The sequence below is a fragment of the Chroicocephalus ridibundus genome, chromosome 7 (assembly GCF_963924245.1).
Source record: "Chroicocephalus ridibundus chromosome 7, bChrRid1.1, whole genome shotgun sequence".
NCBI classification, from domain to species: Eukaryota; Metazoa; Chordata; class Aves; order Charadriiformes; family Laridae; genus Chroicocephalus; species Chroicocephalus ridibundus.
In genome coordinates, this window is record NC_086290.1 from 50673803 (window position 1) to 50691223 (window position 17421).

At 44.9% G+C, this 17421-nt stretch overlaps 1 protein-coding gene across 1 annotated transcript in view; it reads right to left on the bottom strand.

Annotated features, from left to right (window-relative positions):
- The window catches only part of KSR1 (kinase suppressor of ras 1), a 71524-nt gene extending 55128 nt beyond the window's left edge, over positions 1–16396 (bottom strand). Inside the window, exon 1 of the mRNA XM_063342458.1 lies at positions 16060–16396. Coding sequence (XP_063198528.1) covers positions 16060–16317 — 258 coding nt within the window. The 5' untranslated portion in view covers positions 16318–16396. The remainder of the gene's footprint in view (positions 1–16059) is intronic.
- Between the last annotated feature and the right edge of the window lie 1025 nt (positions 16397–17421).

Here is a 17421-nt window from a genome sequence, read left to right on the forward strand (position 1 = left end):
TTGAAAGGTGAAACAGCTCTGATGGTATGCTATCATTGTCAAGGTATTATGCCAATTTACTGTGGTACTGACCCATATGTGACGAGAGAAGAGTAAGTTAGAAGCCCTTGTCACATGGCCTTGTAATCTTGGTAACAGCTCTTTGTCCTTGTGCAGCAGTGTGGAGAAACAGTAAGTTGCAACTTTTGATCCAGAAACATTGGCCTTTTAAGTGCAGGACACTATTTTTATAAATTATTAAATTTTTTTATAGGCTGGAAAGCAGCAATGGCAGAATAGCTGGAAACAGGACTCTGACAATCATTATATTCCCCTTTAAGCCCAGTTTTACATATTGTGCAAGATAGCTACATCAAATTTTGTACTTGGTTGTGCAACTACGAAGTCTGGACAATTTCTGCATCAACTTTTATAGATCAGCTGCCCAGGGTAAGTCAAGCCAGGATTTCTTTCTTTACCATGTGTATGGGAAAAATAAAATCAGGGTAAAGTCATTGGTGTGATGTCAGGTATGGCCTTTCATTCTGTATCAAATATCCTTTCTTGTTACACTCAATTGAGATTTCTGCTCCAAAATGAAGGCCCATTACTGTCCTGTGTTCTGGATCAGATCACAAAGCTTCAACGGAGCTGTACGTCTCCACCTCAGCACTATGAATCCATTAAGTGAAGCAAGATACCACCAAGAACCTGCAAAATTATTCCTTTAAATCATACACTGGAAGGAACATGACAGAAGCAGAAAGACAAACTCATCTTCAAAAGTACTTAGCAATTTTCCGATAATGAATGGAGCTTGAGTTGCATCTACAGCCTGCACACTAAGTGCTAAAAACACACCCAGGCTTACGCTCATTGTAAATAAGAAATAAGCATAATAAATACCTGGAATAAGATTCCCATAGGCGACAGTTCTGTAACACTGATTATATATCTTCAAATTGCATTTTACTTCAGAGGCTATGTAAACAACAAATGAAAGATGGTTGTTGCTGCAAACTTACAGGTATGCTTGGGTGGAGGCAGGCTGCTATCCTCCCATGCTGGGGCTTTCTCACAAAGAATGTGAGCTGAACTGGAAAAAAAGTAACGTTGCTGAAACAAGCATCAAACATGATGAAAGAAGAAAGGATATCTTACAGCTGCTAAATTTTCACCACCTTAAGGGACAGGTGAAATAAGGCAGAGAAAGAATCCTTCCATATTCTAAAAATATCTGCTTTCTCGGTTTATTATGCTTTACTACTTAAGTGTTGGGTTTTTTTACTACCTTACCCATTCAAAAAACACTCACTATACATCAGACCAAGTGTGAAGATAGTACAACAGCACTTCTGTTTAAATAGCTGGAGCTTCAAGTGAGGGTCAAGGCCACACTGTTTAAGGTATTCAACCTTGAAAGGCACTTATAAGAGAACTGAGCCAGCAGAGACTAGAGCTAAATTCAGCTCTTACCCTAGTTTTAAACTGCTTCAACTCCTTTGTTTTCAGCACAGTCACATTCACTTTCTACCATTGTAAAGGAAAGCGGGCTCGCATAACCCGACATTCGTCTAATGTCCACTGGATAACCTCAGGGAATACAAGCGGGGTCCTAAGTTAAAGCCAGCTGTACTCTTTGCTACAGATATGTCACTTACGTGATACCTTTAGCAGACCAAGTGTTCCATCAACTGATACGGCTGTAAATAATTTACCAGCAACCCCATAACACTTGATTAAAACCTACTGAAAGAAGATCTAATTAAATTGCCTCTGAAAGAAAAACAGATAACAATATGACAACTGTGTAAAGGGCAGATGGCAAGCAGAAGCTCATCAGAACATGAGAAAATAATTTAGAAAAAGGTACCTTTATCTGTATTGAGTTGTGGTGATCTCCACCTGTCTGATGCTGGCTGTTCTGAAGGCCATTCCTGCATTCCGCCTTTGGGCATCTGAAGTGACAGCAAGACTACTGGCTGTCTTCATCAGTGGCATTTGGGTACCCTTAGCCTAAATACCTAATCTCTTAGGCAACCAAGTTAGAAAGTGTTTACTGCATCTTTTAGGGATGAGCAGCAGACAGCAGGTGAAGTTAGGAGCTGCATAAGTCATAGAAATGGCAGTCTTTTTTATAAAGGCTCTACAGAAGACTGTTGGTAGCAATCAAGCCATTAATGAGTACAGTACTTGGTGACCAATACTATAAAACTTTGCAAGGCCATTAGTTTTAAAGCTGTGTATCTGCTGTACTGTGAAAAATATGCTTTATGGATTAAAGAATAGTCGGAAAATACATTACAGGAACATAATAAACACCTTGCTGCAAATCATAAGTGCTTTAAAATACAGGAACGCAGCTGACAGCCTATGTTCTCCATGCCTTTCAGCCTTTGAGGAAGAAAAGAGTTCTATTTCTTACTCCACACCTAAGAGCAGACATGTATATAAATTCATCATCAGGGAGTTAAGTTTAAATCTACAGTAGCCCCAAACTTCAAACGTGTATCACCCAGTTTAAGGTTTTGCTTGGAAATACAGGCTTTTGTACTCTGTTGAATGAAGTACATGAATGAACGTGCATGCTGCTTTAACACTACTGTTTCCAGTAATGTAGACCCAAACAATAAGGCATTTCTTTTCTATCAGCTGAATGGCAGCCCAGCGTAGAATCAAGGCTCATCTCTTAAAGATCTCCTTTTCGTGTCTGAACGAGTTTCACTGCTTAGGTCTCTCAGCTGACATTAAAAAGGAGTGGTGTTATAATCTCAATCAATGCAGACTGTGGCACGTTACAGGCTATTGCAGACTGCACTACTGGTATGTCACAATACAGGGCCTAAATCCTATTCTACAGATAGGTCAAACTTGGGCAGCCAGGCAGCAACAGACATGCTGTGGAGTTTCAGAAGAGATAAATACCCTGACCTGGAAGCCATGCTAATTTCTGGCTGGGATAAATCGACATACACCTCCAGTTTGGGTGCCTATCACTGGGAACAGTAAAACAGAGCTGATTTTTTTGAGTGACAGAACAAAGTTATGGTGAACGTAGGGATTGGGCTGAGTGCAGGAAGTTGAGTGGGAACTGCTCCAACATAATCCTCAGTACTTTTTAAAAACTTAACAGTGCAGACACCCAGAAGAATAGTTCTTGCCCATATAAGCCCACATTAAAGGATGCAATACCCAAAATAAACCATCCCTTCCTCATACAGAATTCATGCCAACCCTTGGCCACAAATGCATATTTATAGCCCAAATTGCCAGCACCTGGAAACAAGTTTATTTTGAGGATATATTGCTAACTACCTTCCCCATTCCCCAACAGCAAAGGCATAAACAACAATGGAAATGAAAACAACATTAGAAGATATTTAAAAAATAAAATAAAATAAAAAAAATCAAAATTTGATAGCTATCCAACCACACCATTTCTACACAGATTTGGAAGACAGCCCTTCAAGTGGACAATAGTCATTAAGGAAAGAGATTGTTCCACTCATTCACTTGGGAGCTAGGTGCTGCACATGCAAGTGCAATGGCTGGGGCACTGTGATCCCCAAATTATCAGAGATCAAACAGGAAACACTTCCTGCTTTGGGGTCAGATCCTTAGCTAAAGCAAATAGCTCCTATTTCACATGAATCTACATGAAATCCTTACATGAAAAGGATTTGAACCCTCTTGAGTGAAAGTGTGTGTTGTGTGACAGGCATGATGGATCAACAAGGGGTGCTCTAAGTTTTAAATGCCATTGTTCTCGTTTTACAAAAAAAAAAAAAAAAAGTCTTCCTGTACCCCAGCAATTGCCCGAGTGACTTGGAAAGCTCATGAGAATGGAACCATCCCTGCTGAGCCGAAGCACTACCCACTGGATCAACCTGCCTCTTTCTGCCCATCTCTCACAGCCTCAGATTTTAAGCTGTGAAAGGTCTCCCCGTTGCTTTGCAACCTCAGAAGACAGACAACGGTAACTCTTCCACTATTTGCAGAAATGAAGGTTCAACTTAGTCTCTGAGCTTGTCTATCAGTTGGGGTAAGAGAATCTATTGCTCAGAGACAGGCTTTCAAAGTAATTAAACGTGATTCTGGTGCAGCTACATGAGATCAAAGCAAAGCTATGCCATGTTATCCACACTGACCTCACAGGCGCTACAATCTACTTGCAGTCAGTTACATCGGGATTGGGTGCATGCCGGTTTTTGTTAAGGGGGAAATTGTTAGACCATCTCACACTTAGAAAATAAACAGGGCAAAACTCAACTCTCGGTTGTTCTCACAACTGCTGCTGTGCAGGTTAACTTGTAAAGTACCTTTCCCAGAATGCCTGTCATTTAAGGAGAGGAAGGTCATCACTTCAGAAAGTCTTAATCTCAGACAACTTGGCAACCACCTGCACAGCAGCATGGAACCCATGCTACACCCTCCCATGAACAGAAGGTGCTTTGGACTACTTAATATGCCAGTACTGCAAAAAGAGGTGGTACTAGGACTTCTTAGAGAAAAAACTCTCAAAATATTTTTTCCCAAAGAAAACAACCTTTCTTACTGATAAACTTCAAAATCCCTCACCCATCAGGGTGGCTCGCCGATTGTCCCTGTGTCCTCTGCCCCAAAGTTTGAGGCCAGTTAAATCCCAGAGCCACAGCTACTTGCATTAAGGGGCTGAAGGCTCAGCATTTAGAAGAACTCTTAAGAATTCCAGCAATGCAGAGACTTGCAGTGCTTGCTGATACAGTTCCCACACCACAGAGGCTTTGTCAGGAAAGCTGACAAAGACCACGCTGCTAACCCACCCTGCAAAATACAGTTTGAATGTGGCGACTTTATTCTTTGCAGTATAAAGGGGCCATGCGTGGTATGGAAGAGACCTCACACCAGGCTCCTCTTGTCAGGAATACAGGAAGGCAGAAAGGGCTGAGCCAGCCTATTTATGTAGGGGATCCATGAGGACTGATGGGGAGGGGTATGGATCAGACCATGCTTTTTCTCATGTGTTTCCCCTTTCCCACTGCACCTTGGTTTTACAGCTGCAGGAAAGATCAAGCCAGAACTGTGCAAAATTGCTGAGTCAGGCTATTGCTGTGGGGCCTCAGAGGGGCTGAACACCGTGCTTCAGCCAGAGGACAAAGCCCTGTGGTTGGCATGTTTCAGAGCTATTACTGCTCAGTTCCTGCAGGACCGGGAATGCCACCACAGAGACATCTGAGCCACCAGCACTGGTTGATGCTTCCTCTCCTCAGTCTTCCTCACCACCTGGTTCCAAACAGCTCCTAGTCGCTCCACCACATCACAAAGTTGACTATCACAGCAACAATCAAAGTAATTTCTGCATGCAACTTTCAGAAGAAATATCTTGTAGTTGTCAGCTCTGCATTCTCTTCCCTGTGCTGCCGCAAAAAACTGGGCGCATTGAAACCAGATAAGTCTCTCAACTCATGCTTCTTGGCACAAGAGTTCAAAAGGATGCTGAAAAATCTGTTAGTAAAATGCTACCGGCAGGATCTGCCCCTTCATTAAGGAACACAGCAAAGGCAGTTCAACTTGACTACAGCAAGGAGCTGCAAGGAGCACTCCAACACCATTGCGGACTTCAGTTAAGAGCAGTGCTGCATCACCACTGCATTGCTGCTGCCAGAGCACTCATTTCTCACTCAGATGAAGGGATAGATGCTACTACCTTCAGTTTGAAATCTTATGTTGTGAGGTAACCATTAACTTCAAAGCTCTTTGCCTCGGACCACAAACTAGTTATTCTTGGCAACTGATGCAATTTGAATAACACAGTAGAAAAAAAATAAGGAAAGAACACATCAGCGGAACTGGAGCATGCCTTGGCAGCAGAATAGTGTTGTAGATTTAGTTTCCATAAGAATCAAACACTAAGTATTAGTGTCACCCTAGTAGAAGTATTCAGCTAGCTCTTCCTGTTAGCTATGCCTCCAGTTAAAGATTGGCAGATGATAACTGATAAGGCCCATTTAGTTAGATGCAAATAGGTAATTACTGCTACAGAGGTGTGTTCAACATCATTATAAAAAACTTCTTTCCCAAAAGTAGGACTGTATTTCCTACAAATGCGGTCTCAGCACAAATCCAGACAGTGTTCTGGTGCAGTAGCTAAAGACCTGGGCTTACAGCAGCTCTCCTTTCTCCCTCCAAACTTTAGTTTCCACAGACTCCACTCAACTCACTGGCCACGACTGCAAATGGCCCAGGAATTTAGGGTGCACTGAGAGATGCCCCACAGAAAGTCCATCTCATTATACCCATACGAAATGCCACCAATACAACAGCACTGAAATCAGGCCTCTAGCAGCCAGCCAGTGGTTCTACAAACACCACGCTTGACCCACAAAGCAAGACCAAACCAGTTTTAACACACATAATATCCTGGCTTAATACAAATGGGGTTGACAAGCCCTTTGATATCTACTCTGGGGTTTCTCCCAGCTTAGTTGCGTGAGCAAATGCTAAGAGTCTTTGATGTTTGTGCTCACCTTGGCGTACTTCAACAGTATGACCTCCTTCCTCTTCAAGAGTGCTTACAGACACCCTTGTGTTTCAAAGGAAAAAGGAAAAAAAAAGAAACCTTTCTTTTTCCAAAGGGAGCAGGTTGAAGGCCTATGCAAATCTCCACAAATGGATCAGTCTCCTGATAACAATACTTGTGTATTTTAGTCAGATGTTTCCTTAAAACAAGGGAGAACAGACAAGGGCATAGCTTCCAGAATTCACTAAAATGAGGAGGAAAAAACCCAAACAACTGCATCTGATCTGCACCTGCACTATGAGAGTCTGACGCTACCAGCTGGTGCTGGTCTGAGGCTCTCGGAACTGTCTGTATAGAAATTGTGGGAAAGTTAAAGTTAAAAGTCTTCGGGTTTTACTTTGTGGAAAGTTTCAAGTTTGGTCAGAAAGACAAAAGGCCCGTAAACTGAAATGTTTTTCTTGGCAGATGAAGAACGGTTTTTAAGAGGCAGACATCTAAAAAAGTCAGGAAGCTTTAAGCAACAAAACCCTACTACTTCTGCTTATTTCAGTGGAGCTATGCAACTGTATCCTAAAGCAGGATTTAGTCCTCTAGCTTACTCTAAAGGTAAAAAGAAGAAAACAGTGCTCTGGAAGATGAAAATTGTTGCTAGAAGATTCTCCACGCTTTAAGGATGGGTAGGGAAACAGGAGTGCAGAAGGTCTCCTGGAGCACTGTAAGGCCGCCTAAGGGGCACTGACACACATCTTCCAGTAAGTGTACTTACCAACAGACCCATTTACCTCCCCTATCTAATATCTTTTAGTGGTGATGCCTGGCTGAAGTCCTCAATCTATAAAACATACTAATTATTTCTTCTTTCCAGTTTACTCAGCATCGTTAATAACTAAAAATAAAGCCTCGCACTGGAATCTGCAAGCCTCAACAATAGCCCACACACACAGCAGCAATGAGAAGCTCAAGACTTCCTTTCTAAATTTAGATTGCTTCAAACAGAAGTGAAAGTTCTTTGATAAATCAACAAACCCATGCAGGAAAGTGCTTGCCTGCACTGTTAAACTTACTTGCAAAAGGCTTCTGAAGATTTTCAGGGACCCAGACCCAAGGCTCTTGGCTGCATTATGAAAACTGTGGCCAGTGACCTGTTTGGCAGCATCAGGTCAGACCAGATCAGAGCCTGGATCTGCTGTACCCCAGCAAGATTCCCCAGTGTCATGTTAATCGCTGCTCTGAAGTGGATCTCACACCTTCTGCTATTAGACCTCTTCCATTTGGGATAACTAATAATCATCATATCACAGGCACTCTGTAGTCCCTGATCAAAGCACAATTCCTTATTCTACTCATTAAGTGCCCTGTGATTCTTCTCTGCTTCCCCAAGATGCACACAGTACAAATTAGATTTTCTTTCTAGGCAGAAAAGGAGATGGCAGAGACCTGCCCTGTGTTCACATTAGAACACATTCCTGAAAGAAAAGACAGCTATATTTCAACTTTAAATCCAAATTTAAAAGTTCCAAAAGCAAGATGGAGGCAGTGGGTCCAATTCTGCCTGCAGAACCCTGAAAGCAGACAGGGAATGGCTAATAGGCATGAAGCAGCTTCATTGCAACCGTTCCCTGAGTTATACCAGCAAATATCCAGGAAGGTTCTGCAGAGGATATTTGTAATTCCATTTACACTGACATTAAAACCACCACCCCAAGGATAACCAGAAGAAACATGAAACTCCTTGTTTTTTCCTTTTAGAAAAATCACTGCTAAGAAAACCCCACAACAGGAAGCTGTCTCTTCCCCCTCCCCCCCATTCATTAAAGCATGGAAAGTGTATTTGAGTCACAGCCATCTAAGCACACTTTCTGCATGCACCGTCTGTTCCACCCCCTTCCCCGAATCACTTTTGGCTGACCAAAAGTGTTGCTAGTCAAGCTACAAAATTTGCAGCCCATATTTAGGTGGGGAGAGTTCTATTAAAAAGCTGGCTGCTTTTACCTGCCATTGTGGCTTGACTTTGTAGGAAACAAGTAATTTTAGGTATTTTGAACTATATCCTGAATAACACCTGTAATGGCTCAAACAGAGCTGAAGCAAATAAATATTCTGGCTTTGAGTTCTGTTTTATTTTTTTCCACACTAACACTAATATCTTTCTGCTATCATGTGCTTTGCCCACTACGCCGAACATCACAATTGCTCTGCTAGGCTAAACTTGTACACTTCTGCAGCCAGCTGCATGCTATTTCCATCTAGTACCTCTTCCCCTCCACCAATTTTTTTTTTTTTTTTTTTTTTTTTTTTTAAAAGAACCACAAAAAAGCACAAACCACGCCACTCACTTGGAAGCAAAACCACTAGCCAGCTCCTCATCTCCTGTGCACTTGCATAACCGCATTGATTTCAACAGCAATTTAAAGCATCACTGTATAGGTCATGTTGCTAGTTGAACAGTCCGTAGCTCAGGTCCAATGAGAGTTGCATCTTCTGTCTACCTAAAGCCTCAAGAGCTCAGACTGAAGATACATGTGCTGCACTTAGAGAAAGATGAACAAAAGACATCTATTATCAGACTGGGCTGCAATACACACATGCCCGAAGAGATCAGGGCCTAAACGGAGGTTTGAGTTTCCACCTCAGGAACGCTCCAGAGTTCAGTTTAAACAGCTCGTTACAAAAAGCAGGTTTACAAGTAGACAGTGAGCTCAGACACAGAACCAGTGACTGTAAACGAGCCCAGGTTCAAGTGAACATTATAGCTGCACCAATGATTACTTCACACTCCTTAGAGCGCGTACAGTGGGAGTGCAGCTGGGCTGAGACGTGCCTCTCAGATCTGCAGGTGGCACAGGAGCTCTATGCAGCTCTGGCTTAAGGCAAAGTACATATCTGACCACCTGTATACTTTGGTGGTTCTCAGTTGTCCTCCCATCTTACCAGCAATACAGAGTTTATCTAGTTTAACTTGGGACTACATTCTGGGGGCATGGACTACAAACCACCACCTGCCCTCACCTGAGCTATGCCAATAGGCAATAGCTGCAGTCAAAGCCAAGCCAGATTACCAAACTGTTTCTTAATCATGTCAAGCTAGTCTTTCACTAGGTTTAGACTCCCACCAAGGAGCCCACGACACTTATATGTACAACTGCTCACAAATAGGAAGAACTACCCATTTCTTTTGGAACAGGTGTGTTTCCAGACTCAAAGAGCCGCTGTTCCTCCGATTTGCTAGCCAGGGCAACGCTGTGCTGCTGGTAGTGTTGACTGTGTGGGATTATTCCACAAGAGCCAGAAACGAGCAGGGAGGGAAGTCTCTAAGAGATGTCTGAGTCAGTATCTCTGGGTGGTGTCATCTATACATCATTCTGTGCCTTTCACCACAGCAGTAATCTAGCCAATACATTCTCGAACCCCCAAAACAGTGAGAGCGCGCCAGGGTTGCTTTCATCACAATTTTCATTTTAGTAAATGAAAAAATCCCCATGGGCTGAAAACAAGGATAAAAAATTTTAGCCTTAAAGGAAAGGTGAGCGTTTATCCCTCAAGCATCTGAAAGGCTACATGGTCTATACTGCAAATATAATTTTAAGCATAACTATTCCCTAAATAATTTGGTGTGTCACATGACTTCTTTTGTTAAGTGTTCCTATTTATTAAAAAAAAAAAATAGGTGATAAATTTGTGTACCACCACGCTGACTCATAGCTGTAAATTTGTCACTCGTATGCAGCTGTAACACCAATCGGGGTTTTCCTTGTGTAAAATGCAGTTAATAGCTGCATTTGAACTTGAGTAGCACAACAAGTTCTGATCAGGTGGTATCTGCAAGCTTGGTTACATCCATGAGTTCAGCTAGATGCAGCTGAGGTTCAAGTCAGGCTACTCCACTGATTAGATCTGAACATGCAATGAACATCAGAAATCATATGCGGAGACCAAGGCTTGTCTGGCGTGACAGACTGTGGGTTCCTGTTAGTGTGTGTAGGCACGTACATACAGAGGACTCAAATCCAGGCTCTGATTAACTTCTTTATTGGAGTTCAGTTGCTGAAAAGGGTCTACAAGCTGACTCTGCATGAAGATGAGCCGGAATAATTCTGTTTTAACATGATTCAGTGACCACACAAGCAGTCTTAGAGAAACAAAGGTAGCACAAAGCCTTACTCTGATACTTCCTTTCTTGCTTCCTAATCAATGCATCATGGAATCCAACCCAAGGCAAGAAGTACAAACAGACCTTGTCAGAAAAGTGAAGAGAAGCCCTTGTTGTATCTTCATCTTGATGACAATCTACTCCTCAGAGCTTGTTCTGGAAAATCCAAGTAAGTTATTTTTGTGTCAAACATACAGTATCAATGGTAGGAGATGAGCTAAATTCCACTATGATGTGCAAATTCTGATCATATACAGAGACGCATTGTCACAAAGAAAAGATTATGTCAACAGACTTGATAATAATATACGGTTCTCCCTCCTTCCAAGTCAAACAGAATCTCTGTTGAAGCCTATCTTATACAAACAAGCACACAAATTTAGGAAAAAAGAGAGAGTCCTACAAGAAAGAAGACACCTTCAAGAGAAGCAAATGTGTTGCACGTATGCAAACAGTAAAATGAAGTAATAGACTTTCTTCTTGTCTTACATAAGACCTGCTGGAAAAGGAAGTCTTTTCAGCTGAACAAGGCTCATAAACGTGTGGCTACAGGTTGCAGTTTGGCCTGAAAAATTCACTACTCCCACTACTTCCAATTTACCAACACACAGCCTTCCGTATTCATACCACATGCCCAACTTCCAGTCTGCAAGTTTGGACGATTACAATTCCTCTTCCTCTCCTCTTATGCCTCCCCCCATTTTCAAAGCATTTGTTTCTCCTTAGAGATTGCTTGGTAAGAGATAAGCCTTTTCTAGACAAATTGCCAAATGAATCGAGATAATGCCAAAGCAAGTTCAAACATTTAATTCACAGATATCATTCAGCCAATATGAAAGACTGATTTGTGGAGTAGTAGTGACACAGCACAGCTGGAGACAGGCTTTCTGATCCAGTGTTACATCTTGTGGAGGTGCTGAACAGAAGACATTCCTGACGAAGAGGTCAAAGTGATCTCTATCACAGACATAGTCCAGCCAAAAAGCAACGAGGACAGTTTTTCTTAAAGAGCAGGCAGATCTCAGCAAAGCGTGCTACCACCCCACCCTGACACTCTCACCATAACCAGTTTGGAGGCAGCTTCCATGCCAGAAACGCTGTAGTTAGCTCTTACGATGTAAGAGCCAAGGTATAAAGAAAATACATCTGCAATCTAAATATAGTCTAGGTTTTAGTTCAGCCTGGACCTGCCTCATCTTTGCTGCCGTTAAAAGAGTGGGGGAAGGTGTCCCAGTTTATCAAACCAGCTATGCTGTTTACAGCAGAAGAGATTGAGAAACCATAGGAACCTTCCCTGCAGTAGCACATAGGACTGTATTCTCCTTCTCACCTCCAACAGACTGGCTTGAGCTGCAGTGTTAGAAGTTTCACGTGCTTCACTACAGATGTCACATCTAGTCCCGTTATCAGCTTCCTAGCCAGAGAAATGAATCCAGAAAGATACCACTTTTACAAAGAAATACAGCTAAAAATAATACATTTCTAACTTTTCAAAACCAATTTAAGAGTCATGCAAGGGATTAGCATAGGGACAGAGTTAAGGACTGTCAGAGTTGTTCCTTTCCAAGGATGCTTGGAGCAACATTGGATGCTCACCACATGGCAAGACATTTTTAGCTCTCTTAGGTATGGGTTAAAGTTACAGGTTTTTTCCATTTCAGTTTTGTACTCAACTTGAGAAGTGAGTAAACCTGCTAGGACAGAACTGAAAGCAAGCTATATACCGAAGTGTTGGTTAAAAAGAAAAACCCTCAAGTACTTATTTGACAGAACATATAAAAAATTTAAAAAAATACAAGACCTTGTGGCACCAGAGAACCTACTCTGCTAATAACCAAACTAACATAATATACTTTCCACTACAGGGAAACTCCCAGCCCTTCTAAGAAATGGCCTTCCTATATGTGAAACAGGGTCAGCTCAGGTAACACATCTACACTCAACACATTTGCAAGCAATTCCCATAGCCCTTTCTCCCCAGCCCCCTTTCTTTCTGTATTACAGAAAGTTCTCCCTGCACTCATTTGAGCCACCATGAGTGCTTATCTTTACCTGTCAAGGTCCCAGTTTGAAATCCTTATCTACCGTGTGCTTTTTTTTTTTTTTGAGAAGACCTTATAAACAAGAGGAATGAGGAAGGACTTAAAGCATCTTGGTAAATTGGGAGGGACATAAGCATGCACTCAAATACCTTTAGTTAGGTTGATGTTCTTGACTTTGAAACACACACACATTACGAATCATGTGGTACACTGACAGCTATCTAAGCTGTGAACAGGCACAGAGGGAAGTGGTGCCAAAAGGACTAGGCTAGAATGTATAGCGTAAAAAATTAAATAACACAAGCATTTAGTTGAATTTGCACTGGTGTTTTAGGCTATTGATTCCATTCACATTACAACCAGTTTCAGAACTTCAGGGCTGTGCTAACCTTGGGATTAGAAATGGCAATGAGCATGCACTACTGTCTGACCTCCACTGGTACAGAGTTCAGACAGCCACATCCACCTGACAGCATTCACCCCCATGCATGGGTGGTCTGAATGCCTGCGGTTCACTGATACAGAAGATTGCGTTCAAGGAGGTATCCCTTCACCTCCTAAGTTCACTGTTTTGACATCACAACTAGACACTACAGTACTTTCAAAGGTGTATGAGGTATATAAAAATCATATTATGGAAGATTCTCTGCCTTTTCATCCCTTTGCATACAAAAATAAGTGAAATCAATAAACTGATTTTTATACTTAGTGTACTGGACTGTCTTCAAATCACACCAGTACAGTCTCACATTTGGCCTCAGGAGCTACTTCTTCAACTTCCAGAGTCAAGTTGCCACCCTTCCCAAACCAGTACGTCCTGCTTCCAGTTGGCTGCTTTTATCTATCTCATGTTTTATCATTTCCTTGCAGCTTTGCTACACAGTTTACCAGTTATACAGATGCAGCTAAGTTTTCATAATTATTTTTTTTTCCACAAAAAAGTTTCTGTACAAGAACAGAAGACACATGTAGATTCAAATCCAAAGTACAGATGAGGCTTGCAGGCCCACCAACTATACCACTAGTAGCCAGTAATCACGACCCACACAGCCATTTGGCAACTCATCAAAGCCACCCACAGAACCACAGCAGGCATGGGAGATCTCCAAGCTCCTAGCTTCTGGTTAAACTACTGACTCTTGAGGAGTTGCCTACAGTCTGCAGAGCTGTGCGCCACAGTCAAACCATCAGTAACGCTGGCTCTCTGCAGTATCAGAACACCTGTCTCTGCTGATGCGATCTGATAGGCAAGTGCATATGACCACACATGCATTTCTGACACATTAACCAAGGCATAATAATTACACCATGTGATGCCACAGGCAGGCCACCTGGTACTTGAGACAACACAGCAGCCCACCACCCTCTGGTACACCATGGGAAATTACAGCTTAGGGAAGTAAACACAGACCCTCATCTCCTACAGGCTGGTTCTCTGCTCTGCATCTGTAGACAAACCCACTGCAGACTGGCGCAGAGTTAAGCGCAATACTCGGGCTACGGTTGACAACATGTATTTTGGTACAGGCAACTGAACAGAGCAAAGGGCATGGAGTCTATATCCATGCCCATAGCTTCACATGTTGGCAGAGATCCAGCACTTGGTTGAATTCCCAGAGAAATCATATATTGGACCATGCATCAAAGACAATTTCTTCAGCTAAGATTTTTTCTGATCATAAATTTTATGATCATCAGTGAATGTGGCACCCATTTGTTTCAGCAGATAAATGCTTAAGAGGAATGCATGCACATACTCGACAACGATCACTAGAAACAGCTTTTGTTGCTTTAAGAAGAACTTGAAGATGATAGCAGGCCTTTATCCTTTGTGAATAAAGGTCTCCTGTTAGAACAGGCGCACCACCAAAATACTGATGATCATTTTCCAAAATTATGCTGATTGACATTGTTTGAGCAATAAAAACACTGTCAGTAGGGTTGCCAAAAGCCTATACAAATATTTTTTAATAAAGAATAGCCTTTTGAACCCTATTTGGAAATGGCAGAAGGAAAAAGAGCACTACAAATTTGAAAAAAACAAAACACCCCACAAAACAAAACAAACAGAAAAAAAAAAACCACAAAAAAGGCAGAGGAAGAAAAAAGGAAGAACGACAGATTTCCAAGAGGTTGTGCCAAAAGCTACCTACCACCTATTGTTTCACTGTTTTTTTCCCAACCTTGATTTCTCATGTGATGGATTTTGCAGCTTATATGTTTGTTACAGTTACACTGTTGTAATGATCTTTCTTCCTAAAGGCCCAATGCTCTTGCTCCACAGCCTCCAGTATCAGACTACAGAAAAGGACCATTATTAGCCTTTACATTAAACTTCTATCAAAGAAGGGGACGGCAGGGGGGTGGCGTTTACTCTGCTTAGAGCAACATTACCTGCACACAAGGTAAAAGGAAATGTTATTTATGTATCTAAAGGTCAAACGAACTAAGCAAAAAATAAACCTACATTCCCTTTCTAAATACTTATGCAGATTCACGTACAGATTCAGCTCTTCTTCGAAAGCATCACAACAGCACACGTTTTGTGCTTAAAGTGTTTCATTAAATCTTTCTGAACACCGAAACACCTCTCCAACCCGGACCGTGATGCTGTTTGTCAGCCAGACCAACGGAGTGAAAAGGAGGATCAGATTAGATCAGCGAAACTGAGCCATGGACAGAAAGCCAGGCCTGGAGCAGAGGGCAGGAACCATCACAGGCAAACACCAAAGACCCGAGGGAAAGCGTGAGTCTATACAGCCTCCCAGGACACACGATGTGGCGACCCACCTTCTGCTGGGGAGCCTCAAGCCACCTCTGGTCCCCACCTCACATCTGGTCCCCACCTCGCATCGCATCTGTCTTCATAGTGACACCGGAGCCCAGCTCCAGGCCGCAGGGCCGCGCCGCGGGGCGGGGGTCGGCGGGGCAGGGCCAACGCGCGGCTCCCCCCGCCAGTGAACCCGCCTGACAGCCCGCGGCGCCCCGCGACACCCAGGGGGCCGGCCCGGCGGCTCCCCCGCACCTGTCCTCCCCGCCCGCTCGCCGGGCGCGCCCTCACCTCTCTCGCAGCACCGCGCTCGACGGGACGGCGGAGGGCTGGGCGGGGAGCCCTGCCACGGCCGGCCCGGCTGGTGAGGGGACCGACCCCATGCTGACAGGGCTGCAGCCGGGCTGGGGGGTCCTTCCCTTCCACGCACACCCGCGCAGCTCCTCCACCCAGGGGTCCCTCCCCACCACGGCGCAGGCACCCGGTGCTGAGGGGAAAGGGCGCCGGGGATGGGGGCAGGCCCCAGGGCCCCTGTGAGGGACAGGCCTCGGCCCCCAGCTGTGAGGAACAGCGCGCGGGGCTCCCCTCCGGGCCCCGCCGCGGCTGCCGAGCCCCGTACCTCCAGGGTGCGGATCTCCTGCTGGGTGAGGTCGTTGGACGCGGCGCACTTCGTGCGGAGCCCGCGCAGGTTGGAGAGCGAGATGTCGATGAGGTCCTGCAGCAGCCCGCACTGCTGCAGCGTGCTCCGCACCGCCGGCAAGCCCCGCGCCACCGCGCTCGCCCGGGACCCCGCGCCGCTGCCGGCCGCCACCTCGCCGCCGCTCCGCTCCTTCCTCTCCAGCATGCCGGCGGCTCGCAGGGCAGCCGCTCTATCCATTCCTCGGCATCAGGGAGGCCGGGGAGGAGAGGCGACGGCGGGGGGAGCAGGAGGGAGGGAAGGCGGGCAGCCGGCGGTTCGCCCCGCCCCACCTCTCCTCCCCTCCCCGGGCAATTACCGCGCATTAACATGCACGGCGGAGAGGCACCGCGGGCGCGGCCGGACCGCGCAGGCGGCGGTTGCTCCGCCCCGCTGCCTCAGCCTCTCCCTCTCCCTCCGCCTTCCCTCAGCGCCCGCCTCAGCCTCTCTCTCAGCCTCAGCGCCCGGCTTAGCGCCTCCCTCCGCTCTCCTCAGCCCTTCAGCGCCCGCCTCCGTAGCCCTACTGCCGTCTCAGCGCCTCCCTGCGCCCGCCTCAGCCTTTCACCGCCCTCTCGGCCCGCCTCAGCCCTCCCGCAGGTATGTCGGGACTTGTAGCTCACCAGAGAGGAGCCCCCCGCGCCGCTCCACTGAAGGCAAAGGGTCAGGGGCAGTGCTGGGCCTGGCCAACGGCCCGGCACTGTGAGGGCCCGGTGGGCAGGTGCAGCCTCTTGCGGTGGGTGAGCGGTCCAGCCAGGCCCCTCACACCTCTCGGCGCTGGAAGGAGCGCTATGGACAGCACCATGAGGTGAGCCCGTCTGTGTGGCGGCAGACATTAAATGTCACGAGGACATGAAGGTCCAGAGGTTAAAAATGGTTAGAAACAACATCAAAATGGCATTGCACATTTTCAGCGCTGTCCCACAGAAGCCCCTGGTGTGTTGCCGGGTGGGGTGTTCTGCTGCAGCCATGGCACAGCCAGAGCCGTCGGGGCTGGAGTCTGCGGTGTGGTCTGAGCAGTTATGGAGGTCACTGGTACAGGTGACGGCCATGCCATTGCACTGGCATAAACCAAGTGCTAGCTGTAAACATGTCATTTACTAAGGCCGTAGAGAGTTTTTCTAAAATAGTCTTTCCCAAATGTTCTATAAGTCGATCAGGTACCTGTTTTATTTGACATAAACGTTTCCTTAGTAAAGAATAAGTGCAGGTCTAGTACAAGAAGTGGGCATTATTATAAACATCTTTAAGTGAATATAAACACTTGAGTGCAATAGTCATGTGGGTTCATTCATATCATGAGTAGGA